This window comes from Arthroderma uncinatum (genome assembly GCF_011692745.1).
Source record: "Arthroderma uncinatum strain CBS 119779 chromosome Unknown scaffold3, whole genome shotgun sequence".
NCBI lineage: Eukaryota > Fungi > Ascomycota > Eurotiomycetes > Onygenales > Arthrodermataceae > Arthroderma > Arthroderma uncinatum.
Window position 1 is genome coordinate 3,525,157 of NW_022983865.1, and position 16,376 is coordinate 3,541,532.

The following is a 16,376-nucleotide window of genomic DNA, read 5'->3' on the forward strand; positions in this document are numbered from 1 at the left end:
GTATGTACATTGACTGGAATTCCAAATGGGTAACCTTGTGGTTTAATACTTCACGGGCCATAGGCCAGAAAAACTCAGACCGCTTAGACCCTTTCAGCTCCCTAAATAGTCTTCTCCAGCTGCAACTGACTGATATTATGGGCTGCCTCCCTGCAGTGACCCGTAGCTGACTCTGTTGTCAGCTAGAGACTAGGGTAAAGGAAGGGCTGATCCTAGCAAGGTGATGATAAATCATTTAATGGGAGCAGCACTGCTGCACTAGCGGTAGATGTGCCTTGATGAAAGGGTCGACAAAAGGAAGATCGTTCTGTAACGAAGCTGTAAAGATAATATAGCGGTGGTCTAAATGAAGCAACGCCCCTGGCGTTTCCACGCGAGATGGATCGGTCCTTCGTTATTCCAAGGTAAGCCTTCCACGAGTAACCAATAGGAGTGGTTAGTGCAAAGAAATGCGATGTATGTTGGGAGAACTGCTCGCTAAGTTACGTAGCAGCTATTGCAAATTTCAGCCCAAAACATAGTTAGCGATGTCAAAAGATGGCCCCAACTAGCACTTATGCATCGCCAATTGGCCCGCGATACCCGTCACTACAGCCCGGATGCCTTGGCTCGGATGTTATTTAAGCTGCGAGTTCTTAGCTGGAAGCCCTACCGCAGGGTGGAAACCATCCTTTCGTCTATTTTGACGATATTTGTCCCTTGAAGACGAATATAGTTCTGTTTGGATAAGTTTAGGCAATACCCAGTGGCAAGGAGTCCGGTGTCCAATTCTGGTGGAAGCCTTCCAAGTCAGCAACACGTACTCCGTGCATTTTATACGGCATCATGGTTGTTCTTGAGCTCTTAATTCTCGTGTTGTTGTTGTTGTTGTTGGCATCTCGACGCAACCGATTGAATATTTTCTTTCAGTCACGTGGCCTCATAGACCGTCCATGGATGACATAATCATTACCCCTTTCTCCCCCTCCTTCTATGGGATGGCAGACGGAAGAATTGCTTGAACATTGGGTATAAGGATTTTCATGACAGGTATCCAAACCGTTAACTGTTGAACATCAAGATGATTTACAGAAAGCACTTCATCCCCCTCGAATCTGATCCAGAAATATTTACGGATCTGATGCACAGGCTTGGGGTTTCAAGCTCCTGTGCGTTCGTTGATGTTTGGTCATTAGAAGACACAATAGATATCCCACGGCCTGTCCTTGCTCTTCTTCTCATTTTGCCATCCTGCCCTGAATACGAAAAGTCCCTGGTAACACAAACGGATTTCGATGCTAGGACTGAAGGGATCATATGGTTAAAATAAACTATCAACAACGCGTGTGGTCTCTATGGAATTCTTCATGCTGTTTGCAATACCCCGGAGATAATAGGTAGGAGATAACTGTTAGGATTCTTTTCCTGCTGCTTTATATCACTGTTTTGCTTACTATATCGTGTAAGATGACGGCTCTATTCTTCATACTCTAATGCAACTGCCATCTTCCGATCGCAATGCATTTTTGGAAGACTCAAAAGAGATAGAAGAGCTCTATAAAGAAGCAGCACTAATCGGTCGCTCCGAAGCTCCACCAGCTGAAAGTGAGGTGGACCATCACTATCTATGTTTTGTCAAATCTTCTGGCCACCTGTATGAGCTCGATGGTGACCAGGAAGGCCCCATTGACAGGGGAGGCCTGATGGGCGATGAGGACCCCCTTTCAGAAGCAGGGCTTCGGATTGTTAGAATTACGTTAATAGCAAAACTGATGGAGTTTTTGCCCTACTTGCGTTAGTTAAAAAATAAAGTAGAGATATACAGGCAAGTTTAAAGCACCGTAAGATGATGGTTTAACATCTTATCAGATGATAGTAATCTACTCAAGCATTTGAATCCAGTCCAGGAAGATATCAAAAATCGCAAAGGCCCCATGATGTAGCTCTATGTAAGGGTTCCTACCCTTCGTGGTCCTCTAAGATGATATCAATACTTGCCGCCACCAAAAGAGTAACGATAAGGCGGAAATTCCTGTTCAAGAACTGGGAGGATGGGCCTACTAAAGATGGGTATAGCAGTGGTAGTGCTTCTCTCTCGATTTGTATAAACTTATTTTTTTTTTTGAAATAAAATAAAAATTTAAAAACATTGATAAACATATTATTTGTAATAAGCATCTTATTTTTTAGTTCTTTATGCCCTGGCAAGGGTTGGCACCATATTTTGGGGGTGCCTGTGCTGCATCTACCAGCCCAAATTGAATGGCCCATATAAACGTATTGATTCAAGTGTATCGATTGGAACAGACAGATTGAGAAAATCTTCTAACGATTTGAATATCGGTCGATTCTTTCCCTAAAGATAAATAAGAACTTCCGTCCCAGCCAGCATGCCAGGGCTTAATTTGTCGGCATTCTTACTCGCAACTCGTCGTCACCAACAACCACTGAAAACTTCAATCCTTCGATCCGAAAGGTCCTTGTCCAATTTCCTGATTCTACTGTCTACGGAGTGGGAGGACATTCTGTTTTTATATCCATTGCAGACAATATTGGTGTGAAAATCTCCTATGCGCCAGGCGGGGAACATTTACGCCATGAGCAGTCTATCTTTAAGCTCCTTGCTTCGGAGCCATGCCAATATATAGCCCACTCCCTCTTCACTGCGCCAGACATGATATTTATGGAACTATTTCAGAACGGTACGCTATATGAACGCCTACGGGAGACTGATAAGCCCTACCCTGTGCTGCAATAGATGCAGCAGCTCTCTGATGCCACAGCCTACTTAGAATCGGTAGGATATGCACATGGAGATATCAACCCACGAAATATCCTCTTTAATAAACAGGATTAACTCCGACTAATCGACTATGACCATGCGCTCATAGGATAAATCATTGATATCTATTAAGTTTGTGAATAAACATTGTACCTGTCGTACTTCTCTATCCATGGATGAGTGTTTAAAACACATGACTCGGGAGATCCCGTCGAGGTACAAACTAGGAGAAGGCGATGACGTCAAAAGGAATTCAAAATGCTATTAAAAATATATAAACTATCTAAGACCAAGCAATGAAACGCCATCAAGTCATGAATTAAAAAGAGGGAAACAGTATATCCATCCCAAACCTGCGGGAAAAACAAAAAGACGCAAGCAGAAAGGCTAAGGGGAATCGAACCAAGGGAACGCAAAAAGGAAAAGTATATAAGCAAATTTCCAACTCGCTGAAAGGTGGACACAAATGACAAGCAAGAAGCAAGGCAGAAAACCGACGTGGGGCCCCTCTAAAATGTTGCAGAGCTAAGGTCGAGAAACTGGAGACTGGAGACTGGAGACTGGGGCTGGACTGGAGCCCTGGACTGGGCAGTCTGCATGCAGAGATATGAGGGTGCGTTATGTATAAGCCGCAAAACATGTCACGCGACAAAAGCAAGGGCAAGCGCGGGAGGGAAATAAAGATGCGTTGCGAAGATGCGAGGAACCACGGTAGGACAAAGTGTAAGCAGGTCAGGAGAAGGAAGAAGAAGAAAAAGAAAATAAAAGGCGAGTCTGTGATGCCAGCCGATTCCCAGTCCGAGTTCCGAAAGTTAAAAGGAAAAAAAAAAAAAAAAAAAAACTCCTTTTTGCCAAAATGAAACAAAACATTCTCTGACAAAGGGAAGAGAGAGATGAGGGTAATGTATGTGAGGGAGGTGATGGGGCGGCAGGAGAGGAATAATAGGTGGTTGGTTAGACAGCCCAGCTGCCCCTTCGCTCTGGGACGCCCCAGGAGTCAACTGCCCTATCTGCCCCTGAGCGAGGCTGTTGCCGCGCCCATTCGTGGATATACTGCTTCAATGCATTCCAGCGCATGCATCCTGGAGCCGTCACAGTGTTGGTATTGCATGCACCAGTTCGACAATCCGGTAGGTCGATGTATCCCTTTGCATTAGCGTGGCGATCATCACTCCGTAGTGTCTCGACAGGTATATTTGTGATCTTGCTTAGCTCCACGTCGAAATCGCGTGCCAAGCATGGATACCCCAGGGAAAGATAGTTGTATATCTGCGTGACGAAGCTATCGTTGAATTCAGCGTCGATTTCGCGCTCGAGATCCGGATCGTAGGCCTGGATGAGGATGGCGGGAGGAGCTGGGGAGGAGGCGTCCGGCATGGCGGTGAGAGTGACTAGGTCTGGAGAGATCTCTTTCGAGGGTTGAATGAGGGAGCCAACGGGAGTAGAGGTAGGTGTGGGCGGTAGAACAATGTCCATGGGTTCAGGAGCGGGCGTAATGAGGCCCGAGTTATGGGATGATGAGCTCTCTGGTGAGCGGCCGCAGGACTGGCTGGCGGACTTCCTTTTGCAGGTGCCGTTCCACAGTCCGATTTCGCCACAGTCCGACATATCGGTATCCGCGGTCCATAGTCCGCCTGCATCGCAGCGGTTGGTAGATTTCTTGCCCTGATCCGACATGGGAGTGGGAAGTTGGTCGACTCCTATCATCGTAGATTTGGGAGAGAGACATTTGGTGAATACTATATCATCTCCCAGCATTGGTGGACTAGCGGCTTCACGCATGGGCGCAAGGTTGACACCCTTTTGCCAGCCGCCAATGATGTCGTAGCCACCCGTCTCGAGACCCTCCCATTCCTCCTTATATCGCGCAGCCAGCGCGGCCGCCGAGAACTTGGACGTGTTGTTAGCCGCGGCAAACATGCGTTCGCGACTTCTCATCTCCGACTCCTCCTTGTGACGTCGCATCTCCTCCAGCTCCCAGGCGAGATCGGCGGTAGACTCACGCCGAAACCTCGACAGGTCAATTGACATCTGTCTAAAGGCGGTTTCCATGCCGTCGTCATCATCCTCCTCCTCTGAGTTGCTATCTTCCCGGTCAATGGCAAAGTGAGAAACTGGTTGGTAGACCTGCTCGTTCGGAAAGGCCGCGAGAGCTTGATCCTTTAGCTTTTCTGTAACCAGGCGCGAGTGAAGGTTATACATGTGGTCTGGGTATGAGCCTGTGTAGGAGTCCGGATAGTGAACCTGCACATTCTGATGGCCGCCCTCGTTGGAGAAGTTCGTTGGCGAGGTCGAGAGGGAGGAAGTGGGCGACGCCACGGAGCCCTCGCTGCTGTTGGACGGTATGGCCGGGAGGGTAGGTACTAGGAAGGACTGCCGTCTGCTACTCTGGCGTCGAGACAGACTCGCGTGGGAGTATCGTGACTCGCCGTCTATGGCGCGGAATCGTAGAGTGTTGTTTGGGTGACAGCTGCTGCTGCTACCAAAATTCCGACGAGCAGGACTGCCAGCCGGCTTCTGACGAAACGAGCGTTTCCCCGTCTCGATAAGCTGAGGTGTGAATTTCCGAGGTGAGTCTGGGGTTCTCATAGCAACATCCTTCGACTTGTGCCGATCTGCATCGTCATCCTTTTGTCCGACACCGGCACTCCCACCACCGCTCCTCTTCTCGCTGTCTTTGTTCTGTTTCACGGCTCTCCTGCCGGTCTCCTTCGTTGTCTCTATCAGTTGAGGCCGAAACCTGCTGGTTCCCTTGGGCGTGGGCGTAGAAGAGCCCCCTGTCTTGTTTCCATCCTTATCCTTGGCCGATGCGCGCGACGATGACGATGACGACGACGACTTTATGGTCGATTCGATAAGCTCCGGTACGAACTTACGTTTCGGCGTAGGAGTACTGGATGTAGACGCCATAATGGCAGATAAAGAATGAAATAGAGCTGCCAGATAAGAAAGGAATAAAGAAAGGAATAAAGAAAGAAAGAAATAAAGAAAGTTGACTACTAGGGCTCTAGGGCTCTGGCCTGCTGTACGAGGAGGTTACGGCGACGGAGATGGGGGTTCGCCAGACCAGTGAGCAGAACCATTTGCATCAACGAGAGACGGGAGTATGGAGGAGCAGAGAGAAGAAGCAGAGAGAGGAGAGAGAGAGAGGTGAAAGAGAGAAAGACAGTGAAAGAGAGAGATGTCTAGGAGTAAGCCTGGGATGTCCGGTGGAGCCAGAAGGGGCAAGTTGCTTTTTTCTGCCGCGGGCTCTGATTGGACGACGGCTGAGGTAAGCATGTAGAGCGGGGCACGTGCAAGGCGGACTAGTTGGGTCACATGGTGTCAACGTGACTTTGCCTTGGCCCAGGCCCGCCCGGCCCCGTTAGCGCGTGCTCACCGCTTCCGGGAAAAAGATGACTAAGATGAAAATAGACACGTGATTGGCTGCTCTTTTTCGCCGTTATCGCTTTTCCTTATCTCTAAACGAACACAGCGTTAAAGATGTAAATATGGTAAACAGCTATAAAAAGGCCCATGAGATGGAAAAGAAAGATGCATATTCACAGGATCAACACATGCAGCCCTCAGTCGTCATCGCTGCCTAGGTCCTCTGCGCGCCAGACATGTCCTCCCTGTCCCGGAGAGCGCTCGTGTGCGTCCTCGGGGTCGTCCCCGCCATTCCCCGTCCGCGATAAGGTGCTATCCTTGCGAGCTCGTGCATGTACGATTCCCGGGAATATCGCCTGCGCAGGCATCGAGCCAAAGCCGTGTTCCTGTGGCGTGCCACTGGCGGTCTGCGCTTTGCTCGAGTTGGCGTACGACTCTGCGTCCGAGTACGAGGGATGGCGCCCGGCTGCCGCTGCTACGTGCTCCGAGGGACCAGGAGTTCCGGCTGCGGCGCTAGACGGGGTGTCATCGTTCCTCAGGTAAGAGAATGAAGGCACCTTCGTCAGTGTCTTGGGTGTGTGGGCGTTGTTCGGTGTGGCGGACGCATACCGTTCCAGCCTGCAGTGACACGATTACTATTTATTTCCCACAATAGAAAAGAAACCTCCAGGGTAAGTGAAAGAGCGGTGGACTTACAGCGAGAGCTCTCCGGTCAGTGTCTCATATCTAAACGCCTCGCGTAAGTCGGGTACGTTGCTTTTCGCCATGTTATTACCTTCCAGGCCAGGCAGATGGCATTTACTCCCCAGCCAGCGCTGCTTCAACGCCAGTTCGAACCCGCTCTGGTCAACGCTATGTTTCGCCAACTCACACATATCCACCGCACTAAGCTTGTAGATCTGAGCGGCAACGGAATATTCCTCGATCAGCGGTTCTTTCGTGAATGCAAACTGCAGCGGGTCATCGGTGGAGAGTGAGATGTTCAGGCCCTTCCGGAAGTAATTAGCACACGGGTTTTTATCGTAGCTCAAGAACAGTGCGTTGTTGCTTAACGGAGACATGGCGATCGGGATCTGGTCCAGGTAGAACAGATACTGCAGCAGAGGGACTTTTCGGAGTAAGATCCCATGTGCGATACCCTGGCAGCATAGGAAAGAAGAAGCAAGGTGGTCGGGGTCGCCGGCCTCCCCGCAGTGAGGTCGGAGCACGAAGGTGTTGAACCCACGCTGCTTCCTCCAAGTGTTCAGTGACGCCATATTCGCGAACATGAAATAGATCCAGTAGCTGTATGGCGGATTCTGCTTGGTATCCCACTGTTTGGGGACCGGGAACTTGCGATACAGTCGTCTCTCCGCTTTACTCTCATCGTCAACGCTGTCGAATCCGACGACACGCTGCAGGAAAACGTGTAGTTTTGGATGACTGTTTGGGTCCTGCGTGACCTCAAATAGCGGCTGGAAGACGTTGCGCACGATGTCTTCAAAGTTCTCTACTTTGCCGCTTGATTTGAACACGTCGTAGAGACGAGGGACCTGGATCAGCCAGCGGACATTGGGGGAGAAGAGCTTGTTGTCAACAACCCAGGCAGCGAGCTTGTCCCATTCAGCCAGGGAGTGACCGTAGATGGAGATTCGCCATTCGGCCATCTGGTATTTACTTGACTCGAGGTCGGACATTACTTCTTTCGTAATCTCAGCTAGGTACCGGCCCTTGATGTAGTTGTCGGTCTTCAAGAAGATTTCTCGCAGACGAGACTCGCCAATTGGGTTGTACTTGAGATTGAACTTGTCGAATCGGTGGAATGAGTCCGTGTGCGCCTGAATAGTCAGTATTATACGATAACCAGTTTAGTAAAGCGTGAACCTACATGCATATCTAGGGTATCAATACTCAAATCATAAGCCGTAAGATTGATACTCTCAAAGACCTCCTTTAGGGTCAGATGCTTCCCATCCCTGAATAGCACCACCTCATCTGGACACTTCTTCATCTTACTCTTGATAAATCTAAGCAAATGTTTCTGGTTCATACACGCCGAATGATGAACGTGGGTATCAACCTTGCGGACGTTATAGAAATCTCGGTGGGGTACTTTCTTGCTGTCCGCGATTTCCTGGTACTCGTTCAGCAGTGCGTGGAGCTGGAACTTGCCTTCCAGGTAGGATAGACGCTTGAATGCAAAGGACTTGACGGGCCCATCAGTAGACACATCGAGAACCCCATCGAGATCCATGTAGAAATCGCGGATGGAAGGGATCTGGATCACAGGCTGGCTCAGGTCAGAGGCCGCTTTCGTCTCATATACCTGATAGACACTGTTCTCATCTAGCTTGAAAGTCATGGTCGACGCCTCAGGTAGTGGAAGTAGATCGTTCATGTCAAAGTCCTCCCCAATGTCCTGGCCTGGCTTCCGTCCCTTCTTCGCTGAGCTTATAGGCGGAAATGCCTCCGATTCAGCCTGCTTAGATCCAGCCTTTGCGGACATAATGAAGCTACTTGACATGCTTCCCGTACCAAATCGCTCTTTATCCTCCTCCCACGCTGGTTCAGGTGGAGGCGGATAAATCACCCAGCCGGGCTCGTCTCGGGGGTTATCACCTGCCCGCTGAAACGATAGGCGCATATATTTATGCCTGGTATCTAAGAGACCCTGTATCTTGCGACATATCGCGCTCAATTCAGCAGTAATGGCTCCGTCATTTGGCACATAGCCTCCCACGGCAGGCGGTATGCCCGTTGGAACGCCCATACCGACATTGGCCCGACCTGATCCATCCATCGGCATGCCGATGGTAGGCATAACATGTCCCCTAGCCGACCTCTCTGCAATGCTGATATTGCCATCCTCTCGCCGCATCGATTGCGAATTGCCTGGCGGAGTCGACGTCACCGAATATGACGGGCCAGGAAGCATGCTGCTAATCGACTCATTATCGAAATTGCTTCCTGACGTGGGGCCATGGCCTCCTGGCCCCGATAGTATAGGTATCGACCTTCCGCTCAAGTCAGGACTTTGGGGAGGATCCCCATCAACGCTGCGAGACGCAAGCTGGTGCCGCTGGTAGAACAGTCGTGCCTCAGCGTGACTCATTGACTTCTCGTATGCATAATCGTAGGTCGCTGTTCGTGTCTGGCGGTCTCGAGGGAGGATAGGTTGGGTTGCGGTGTTGGAGTCGGGCGCATCGTCCGCTGGCGGGGTCGCAGTCTTGTTCTCCATGGTCTCTGTGCTGAACCGAGCTTGGAGGAGGTCGCCAATCTGCTCGTCCGGTGTTGTTGGCCTGTCTGTGATCGCAAGCTCAAGCTTGCGGGCGAGATATAGTGGTGGAGGTGGAGGGTTGAGTGGTGGTGGATCGATGCTCGTACTTCGGTCGTCGGAGAGCTCCGCATCGTCAAGTCCTGGTCCAGCCATGGCGCGTTATAGGAGTCAACACAGGAAGGATTAAAATATATATGCTGATTATCTACAAGGAAGAGGTGGTTTTATTATATTATGTATCATAATTTTATAGTAGAGCTAGTCGCCAGATGGCTTCTAGCTAAGTCGCACTAAATAGAGTGGTGGCAGTCGAGTGCGGAGGGCGATGTGATGCACGACTTTGCATGAAAGCGTTGATACGAAGTGAGATGCCACACCGGTACTTCCTGCATGCGTCCATGATCCTGGACATGGTAAACGAGGTGCTCAGTACGGGTCGACTAATAGGGCTTGATGGAATGGAACAAAAAGTAATTATACACGTTATAATTTTTTTGTTAATAACGATATTAAGCCGCCGTAACCAAGGAGAAAAAACAATGACACGTAACAACGCAAGATAACCGACCCGACATAACGGCCAAAGAACAGACGACAATATAGAAAAACAACGAGTTTTGGAGACAGAGAAGAAAGAGCTTGGGTGGAGCAATTTCTGGAGCAAGCCATCATGAACTGCTTCATGCAGTGTACAGGCAAAGTCATGTAGCCAGGAGGTATCTGTTGCGCAACATAAGCTAGGTATATATGCCATAACACATATGCAGTATATCCACACCACCCGAGCAAAGAACCGAAGAGCGTAGAAATGAGCAGCACTCATCTCTAGAATCCTCAATCCCGATGGTGCTACCAAAAGAATTTACGAAAACGTAACTTTTGTTTGGTGGTAGTTGAGGAGTAAGAGGGGTAGTGCGTTAAGAGGGCGGAATAGTCGTACAAAAGATCCAAAAATAAAATAAAACAAGAGGTAAGATGGAAGAAATAAACTGATCGAGAGAGAGCCAGGGTAGGGGGAATGAGAAGCTAGCTGTAATTCCTCATGTAAAGGGAGAAAACAGATATTGGCCACACACAAAGTGTTGCAACAGAACTGGTTCTGCAATGCTAGACCATGCGAAATGACAACGGCAATAGATGGCAATCGCTCAAGTTAAAAAAGAACAGGTAAATGGCCAGTTCTTTAGTGAATTGAGTGAAAGTGATAGGAAATCGGATTTAATAAAAAATTAAGGCACACGGGAACAGGCCGTGCAAAGAGATGCAACAAGAGGAACCTTGTTACCTGTATCTAGCACGGCGCGAACTGGCAGGAGGAGCGTCAGGAATATCTCGAGCACCAGCTCCAGCATAATAATGTTGAGGCTGTTCGATGACAGGCTGTCGAGAATATTCCATATCATAGTCGACATATTCTGGTGGAACGCCACGGTGGACAGGACGTTCAATGTAGTACTGCCCAGCGTTCTGCGGCTCGCGAGCAGCAACACGTACGGGAACGTACTCTACCGCACCATCGTACGGAGGCTCAATGTATTCTTCAACGTAACGATATTGACCCTGCGGCGGCGCCCTGGCGTACGAAGGATGGTCGAGTGGAATACGCTCAACGTATGCTTCCTGCGGGTGAGATGCCGATGCGAGCGCCGCAGCCCTTTGTCTTGTCCTCGGGCTACGGTTGCGGTAATACTCTACTGGAGCTCGTTCTTGGGGCAGAGGTGACCGCGAGCGAGGTCGCAGAGATTCTTGTCTTTGAGCTTCGTACCGATCGAATCTATTATGCGGCCGCCCGCCTCGAGCATCTGGTGCACCCTTGGCGTCAGCTGCAGGTAGCCGGCCACGGCCGCGGGCTTCAGTTTGGTCGGGCGTCAGTACGTCTCCCCTAACGGAAGGTGGGCCACTATGCATATCGAATCCATCGCCCCTTGGGTCAAAATCACGATATTCACGTCCGACAGCGGGACTCTTGCCTCGTCCAGCCCATCCATTATGCTTCCCGCCGCGGCCTGATGGACCTGTGTGACCACCTTCAGCACTAGCGTGGGGATTACCCGACATACGCCATTCCCGCTCATCTGCAGCAGCTGTTTTGGGCCATTTACTTCTAGGTTCCGGGTGCATTTGAGGGTTCGACCCTCGGGAGGTGGTTCCGAAATCTCCCTGATCTTGTCCGGGTACAAAGTTGTTCAAGAATTGCTCGGCAGCGTTCATCTCTTCGGTGGGAGACGGAGCTTCATCTGCTCTTGGCTCGTTTGATTCAGCAACTTCTCCATCTTCGGAAACGTTTCGACTCGCAGGTCGGTCTGCACCAGGGTGCGAAGGCCCATTGCCTGTGGCGGGGGCTGCAGCATCCGTGGCTCCAGGTTTAGAGACTCGTTCCTTTCCTGGGGCACGACCAACGGAAGACTTAGGCCGTTGCCGGGGGCGTCTGCTGTCTAACATTTCAGTATCTTCCCCTGGCATTGTCTCCATTGGACGGGTCTTCCCATGAAGCTTGTCGCGAGGCGGAGCCGAAGGTCCAGCATTACCACGAGCACCACGACTATAGGAATCCCGAACAGGTTCAATAAACGCAGGTCTATGCGGGTCATATTCATCTTCCCGGGGAGGTTCAAACTGTTTTGGATCATCAGGAGACTCGACGAATCTTGGGAAGTCATCGACAGCAACTTCAAGGCCTGAGTGATTGTTTGATTTCTTGCCACCATGACCTCCACCTGGGAGTTTCGAGTGCTCACCAGATTTTGCTTCGAACGTGCTATGAATGTTTGATTTGTTTATAGCTTTCACCGGAGCTGGTGCAATCGGTGCGGTGATTGGAGAGAACACCCATGGAAACGCAGAGGTGATTAGGTGAAACTTTGCTTGGTCCATGCCAGGGGCTTGCCCCAGAGAAGACACAACCCCATTGTCCGGCAAGAGCAACATGTGAACTTTCCAATCGGGCTGAGTGCCATCAGGTGCAGCTGACGGGGCATCGATGTGTACGGACTGGAAATGGCTGAAGAGGGCTGGAAGATGGTACATTTTCCGATCACTTCGAGAAGCATCATATTGACGAGAACGTCTTGAGCTAGACATGTCAGCACATGCCTTGCAGACCAAACCACAGAGGTTTCTGATCGGCTTCATTTGCGGGTGGGAATTCAACCCATCCGAGAAAAGAGTCAAAGCTGGTTCTTGTCCGAATTTTTCAACAAATCTGGTGGTAACATGGTGTATCACAACGTGTGCTCGCACGTTGTGAGGAAGATCTTTGATTCCCGAGGTGCCGTTCCAAACACTACGAGCATTCTTAGCAATTTCATCCAGATGGGTTTGGTATAGGCCAAACGATTGGCTTCCCTGGTTGGGCTTGTGAGCGCCAGCTGGCGGCCTTGAATGATGTCCGCTAGGCGGATAGGGAGGGTTGTAAGGCCCAGCTGCATGACTCGGTCCACTGTATGGCGGTTGGTAGGGCGGGCCTGGGTGTCGAGCCGGATCTCCTGGAGCGTAAGGAGGCGGGTATGCTTGGCCAGGATATGGAGAGTACGTGGGGCCTGGTGGCGGATGTGGGTGCTCGTAAGGCCCAGGTGCGTAAGCTGGCTGTTGGGGAGAGAACCCGTAGCCAGTTTGTGGGGGAGGATAGTATTGAGGAGAAGGAGGTCGGTAAGGGCCAGTTCCATATGCGTAAGGCGTGCCATATGGCGTTCTGTTGTAAGGGCCAGGAGAAGGTTGCGGGTTTGAGTATCCCATGTGGTTTTGCCCGCCGTGAGGACGTGGCATCGCATACATGAGTAGCTTCGCAGAGGCTGGGTCAGGGTTAAAAGGAGGACGTTCAGGCCATTCTGCTCGCCAATGCACAACAACACTGCCTAAACTGAGAACATTGGTGTGTTTGGCCGCGTAATGCTGAATCACACCTTCGAAGCCATAATATTTAGCATTGTTATCACAACCATTGCACAAAAACAATTCCTTTTGGAACTGTTCAGTGAGTAGTTTGATCTTCGTGTCAAATATGAACTTCATGTTTTCCAGAATGATTTTGCGTCGTGGCGGGCCGTTTGGAGAATCTTCTTCAATTGGCTTCCCTTCAGCACGAGTGCGCGCATCTTCTTGGGCTAGATCTTCCAAGAATCTCTTCCGAACATACATAATGACATCGGCTGCGAACTTGGGGCATTTTTCTTTTGTAACCCCTTCACCTCCACGCCAACCTTCACGAATGATCTCATCGGCATAGCCGGCCATCCGCTCCTTGATTGGCTTTTGTACATCCTCCCATTCGCGATCAAGCATCTCCTTGGCTTCCTTGAGTTGCGCCTCCTGTTGACGGCGCTCGTCTGATTTTGCTTGTAGCATTGCATCGTGCATTTTGCGATCATTCTCACGACGTTCTGCGACTTCACGTTGAGCCAAGAGACGAGGCTTTAAGATTTCCCAGTCTCGGTCGGTAAACGGATGTGTAATCTGGATTGCGGCTGTAAACGACTCCATGTGGTTGATCACCTCAGGCGCAAGAGGAGGATTAAGTTCTGCGCAACGTCTCTCAATTTCGGTTCGACGGCTCGCCTTGGCCTCGTTAACCTGTCGAAGGTTGCGCTCTCGAGGAAGTTGGGAGTTTGGTGGGAGAGGGAAGCCCTGTTGTGCGCCTGTGCTACGAGGCCGAGCGGTAATAGCAGCATCTGAACGATCAAATTGTCAGCAAAGAGGGGGAAGTAAGGCTACAGCGCGCTAGCCGCAAAAGTAAACGAGTAACATTGACTTGAACAATGATAATGAGGCACAAGCCGAAAGGGAGTCGTGAATCACAGGGTTGTAGGGAATTTTGAAATGAGTGATAGAAACTCTGGTTTTCTTCACTATGATTGCTGTACTTACCTGTACTGTTATTGCTCGTTGGCGGACTTGTTCCAAGGCTGGTTGGCCGCTGGTTTCCAATAGGGAGGCGCATCGAGCTAGCATCGGATGGCTCGGGCTTAATGGACTGGGCCTTGTTACCGTTAAGCTGTACTGTTTGGGGCGATTTAAGACTGCGAAGGCCGCCAGCTAATTCCCATTGTTCCCATCGTGCAGCATCAGCAATCTTCTCTTTGCCATTTCCTTCTAGGCCTTTCATCCACTCCTCGGCGGCTGCGGGCCCTAAAGCTTTGACTTCCTCGAATCTGGACTTCAACTCCTCAACTTGGGCCTTTAAGAAGTGTTTTGTAAGGACCATGCCAACTGGAGGTTGGCTTCCACGAAGGGAGACCGATGAAGCATAGTGCAGCGGTGGAGTTAAAAAGGCAAACGGAAGAGCAGGCACCAGGACTGAAGGGAGAGTAGTAGAAAAGAGAAGGTCCATTTCCTAAATGAGTAGTTGCTTAGTTTCAAATTCAGAGCGACAAAAAAAAGATATACGAAAAGAAAAAGAGCGGTACTTACTGTCTCGCAATTTGATTTTAAACATTCTCCACATGATCGAACGGCTAAAGGCCAAATGATTCGAACTCCATTTTCCCCTGGACCGCTCTCGAAAGGCAAAACATCTGGTGAAGGAGGAGATCCGGCTTTATTGCAAAACTGGCAAGAAATCCCGCGAACAAGTTTCCACATATCCAGTTCAGTCAAAGGGCTCAACGGACGTGGCATGCCCGAATGAAAAGACTTTCGAGAGGTGGACCAGATGTGACCCGGATTAACATACTTTAGTGAACCATGAGTTGCACGGCCTGAAGGCAACTCCGGCTGACCAGTAGTAAGCAGAGCTTTGAAAGTGCGATTAACTTGCAAGACACGTCCAAGTGAAACAGGCGAGAGAAAGGTAAAAATGTGCTGCCATATTTCCCTTGGTAATTTGGACTTATCCGCGGGTATGGTATTCACAGATGGCAGTGGGTCGGCAGTATGGTCCGGTTTCATATCATTTTTGAACTTGACACGCTTCGTGCCATCCGCTGAACTCGACGGCGAGTCTGATTGGGATTTCACACCAAAATGACGGCCATCATACTCTGAGGAGTATTTAAAATCTGTGCCCTGGGGTCCCACTGGATGGTTACCAGCTGCACCGCGTTTGCGTTTCCGGCGGGACTGAGCATTGTTGGTGGTAGCAGCAGCAGCAGCAGCAGCGGATGTCTGCTTTTCAGTTTCCAGACGGTGGCCGCGTGGGACACGGTGAGGCACATCAGGCTGACTAGAGGAATGAGAACTTGAAACAGCAACATCACTGTCATCTTGTCCGGGCGTTCCAACTTGGGACTTATTCTGTGACTTTGGATCTGTGACATGTTCAGAATACGGGTCGAAAGAGGAAGAACTTGAGCTCCCAGGCGAGCTCAATGACGCTGCCATGGCTAACTAGGTAGCCGCAGGACAGAGAACTAGCTTAGGCAGCAGAAGATAAAGATGTTTTCAAAAGGGCTAAAAAACTGGACAGTTCCAGCAAATCTCGCAAGTTCGCAATGACCTCGTGACGACGAATCGACACATCAAACAGGAAAAAAAGAACACGTAGAGAACAAGATGAAAAATGACAAGCGGACAATTATAAAATGGTCCTTTGGAGGTTATTATTTGCTGGTTTGTTCATAGGCATTCCAAGATACCTTGAAAAAGACAGTGAAAGCGGGATGTCGCGATGATGTTGGACGGAGAGAAATGAGAGAACCCCGGGTCAAATGGCCGCTGTATCAAAGGCGACGCCTCTGCCAGCCACCGGAAGCGCGCACGAGTATGAGAGACGGGGAGTATGCAGAAGAGATGCTGGTGAAGAGAGAGGATGAGGTCGCGGAAGCTGGATGCGAGAAGGGAGGAGAAGCAAGTTTGGAGGTCGCGAGGTTTGCGCAAGGGTTTTCCTTTTAAGGCGCGATGGGTGGAGCCGCTTCACTTTGGCGAGCCAATCAGAGGGCTGTATAGAGGGTCACATGTTAGGTCACGTGGATACATCGACGCCGTGACGATAAACATGATGATAGTAAACAGTGATGGTGATAGTAAACAGCGATGATGGTGATGGAGGTGAGGTGA

General features: G+C 50.1%; 3 protein-coding genes across 3 annotated transcripts; all 3 read right to left on the reverse strand.

Annotated features, from left to right (window-relative positions):
• Positions 1 to 3,715: 3,715 nt before the first annotated feature.
• GIQ15_04821 (uncharacterized protein) lies at positions 3,716 to 5,671 on the reverse strand (the record flags this gene model as incomplete). The annotated part of the gene is made up of 1 exon (XM_033552238.1): positions 3,716 to 5,671. The coding sequence occupies one exon, from the start codon at positions 5,669 to 5,671 to the stop codon at positions 3,716 to 3,718; it is 1,956 nt and encodes a 651-aa protein (XP_033405968.1).
• Positions 5,672 to 6,327: 656 nt separating this feature from the next.
• GIQ15_04822 (AMP deaminase 2) lies at positions 6,328 to 9,539 on the reverse strand (the record flags this gene model as incomplete). Its single annotated transcript, XM_033552239.1, has 3 exons — positions 6,328 to 6,748; positions 6,827 to 7,947; positions 7,998 to 9,539. The coding sequence occupies 3 exons, from the start codon at positions 9,537 to 9,539 to the stop codon at positions 6,328 to 6,330; spliced, it is 3,084 nt and encodes a 1,027-aa protein (XP_033405969.1).
• Positions 9,540 to 10,667: 1,128 nt separating this feature from the next.
• Positions 10,668 to 15,701, reverse strand: GIQ15_04823 (uncharacterized protein; the record flags this gene model as incomplete). The annotated part of the gene is made up of 3 exons (XM_033552240.1): positions 10,668 to 14,053; positions 14,250 to 14,715; positions 14,793 to 15,701. 3 exons carry the CDS (start codon positions 15,699 to 15,701, stop codon positions 10,668 to 10,670), a joined length of 4,761 nt encoding a protein of 1,586 aa, XP_033405970.1.
• Positions 15,702 to 16,376: the final 675 nt, after the last annotated feature.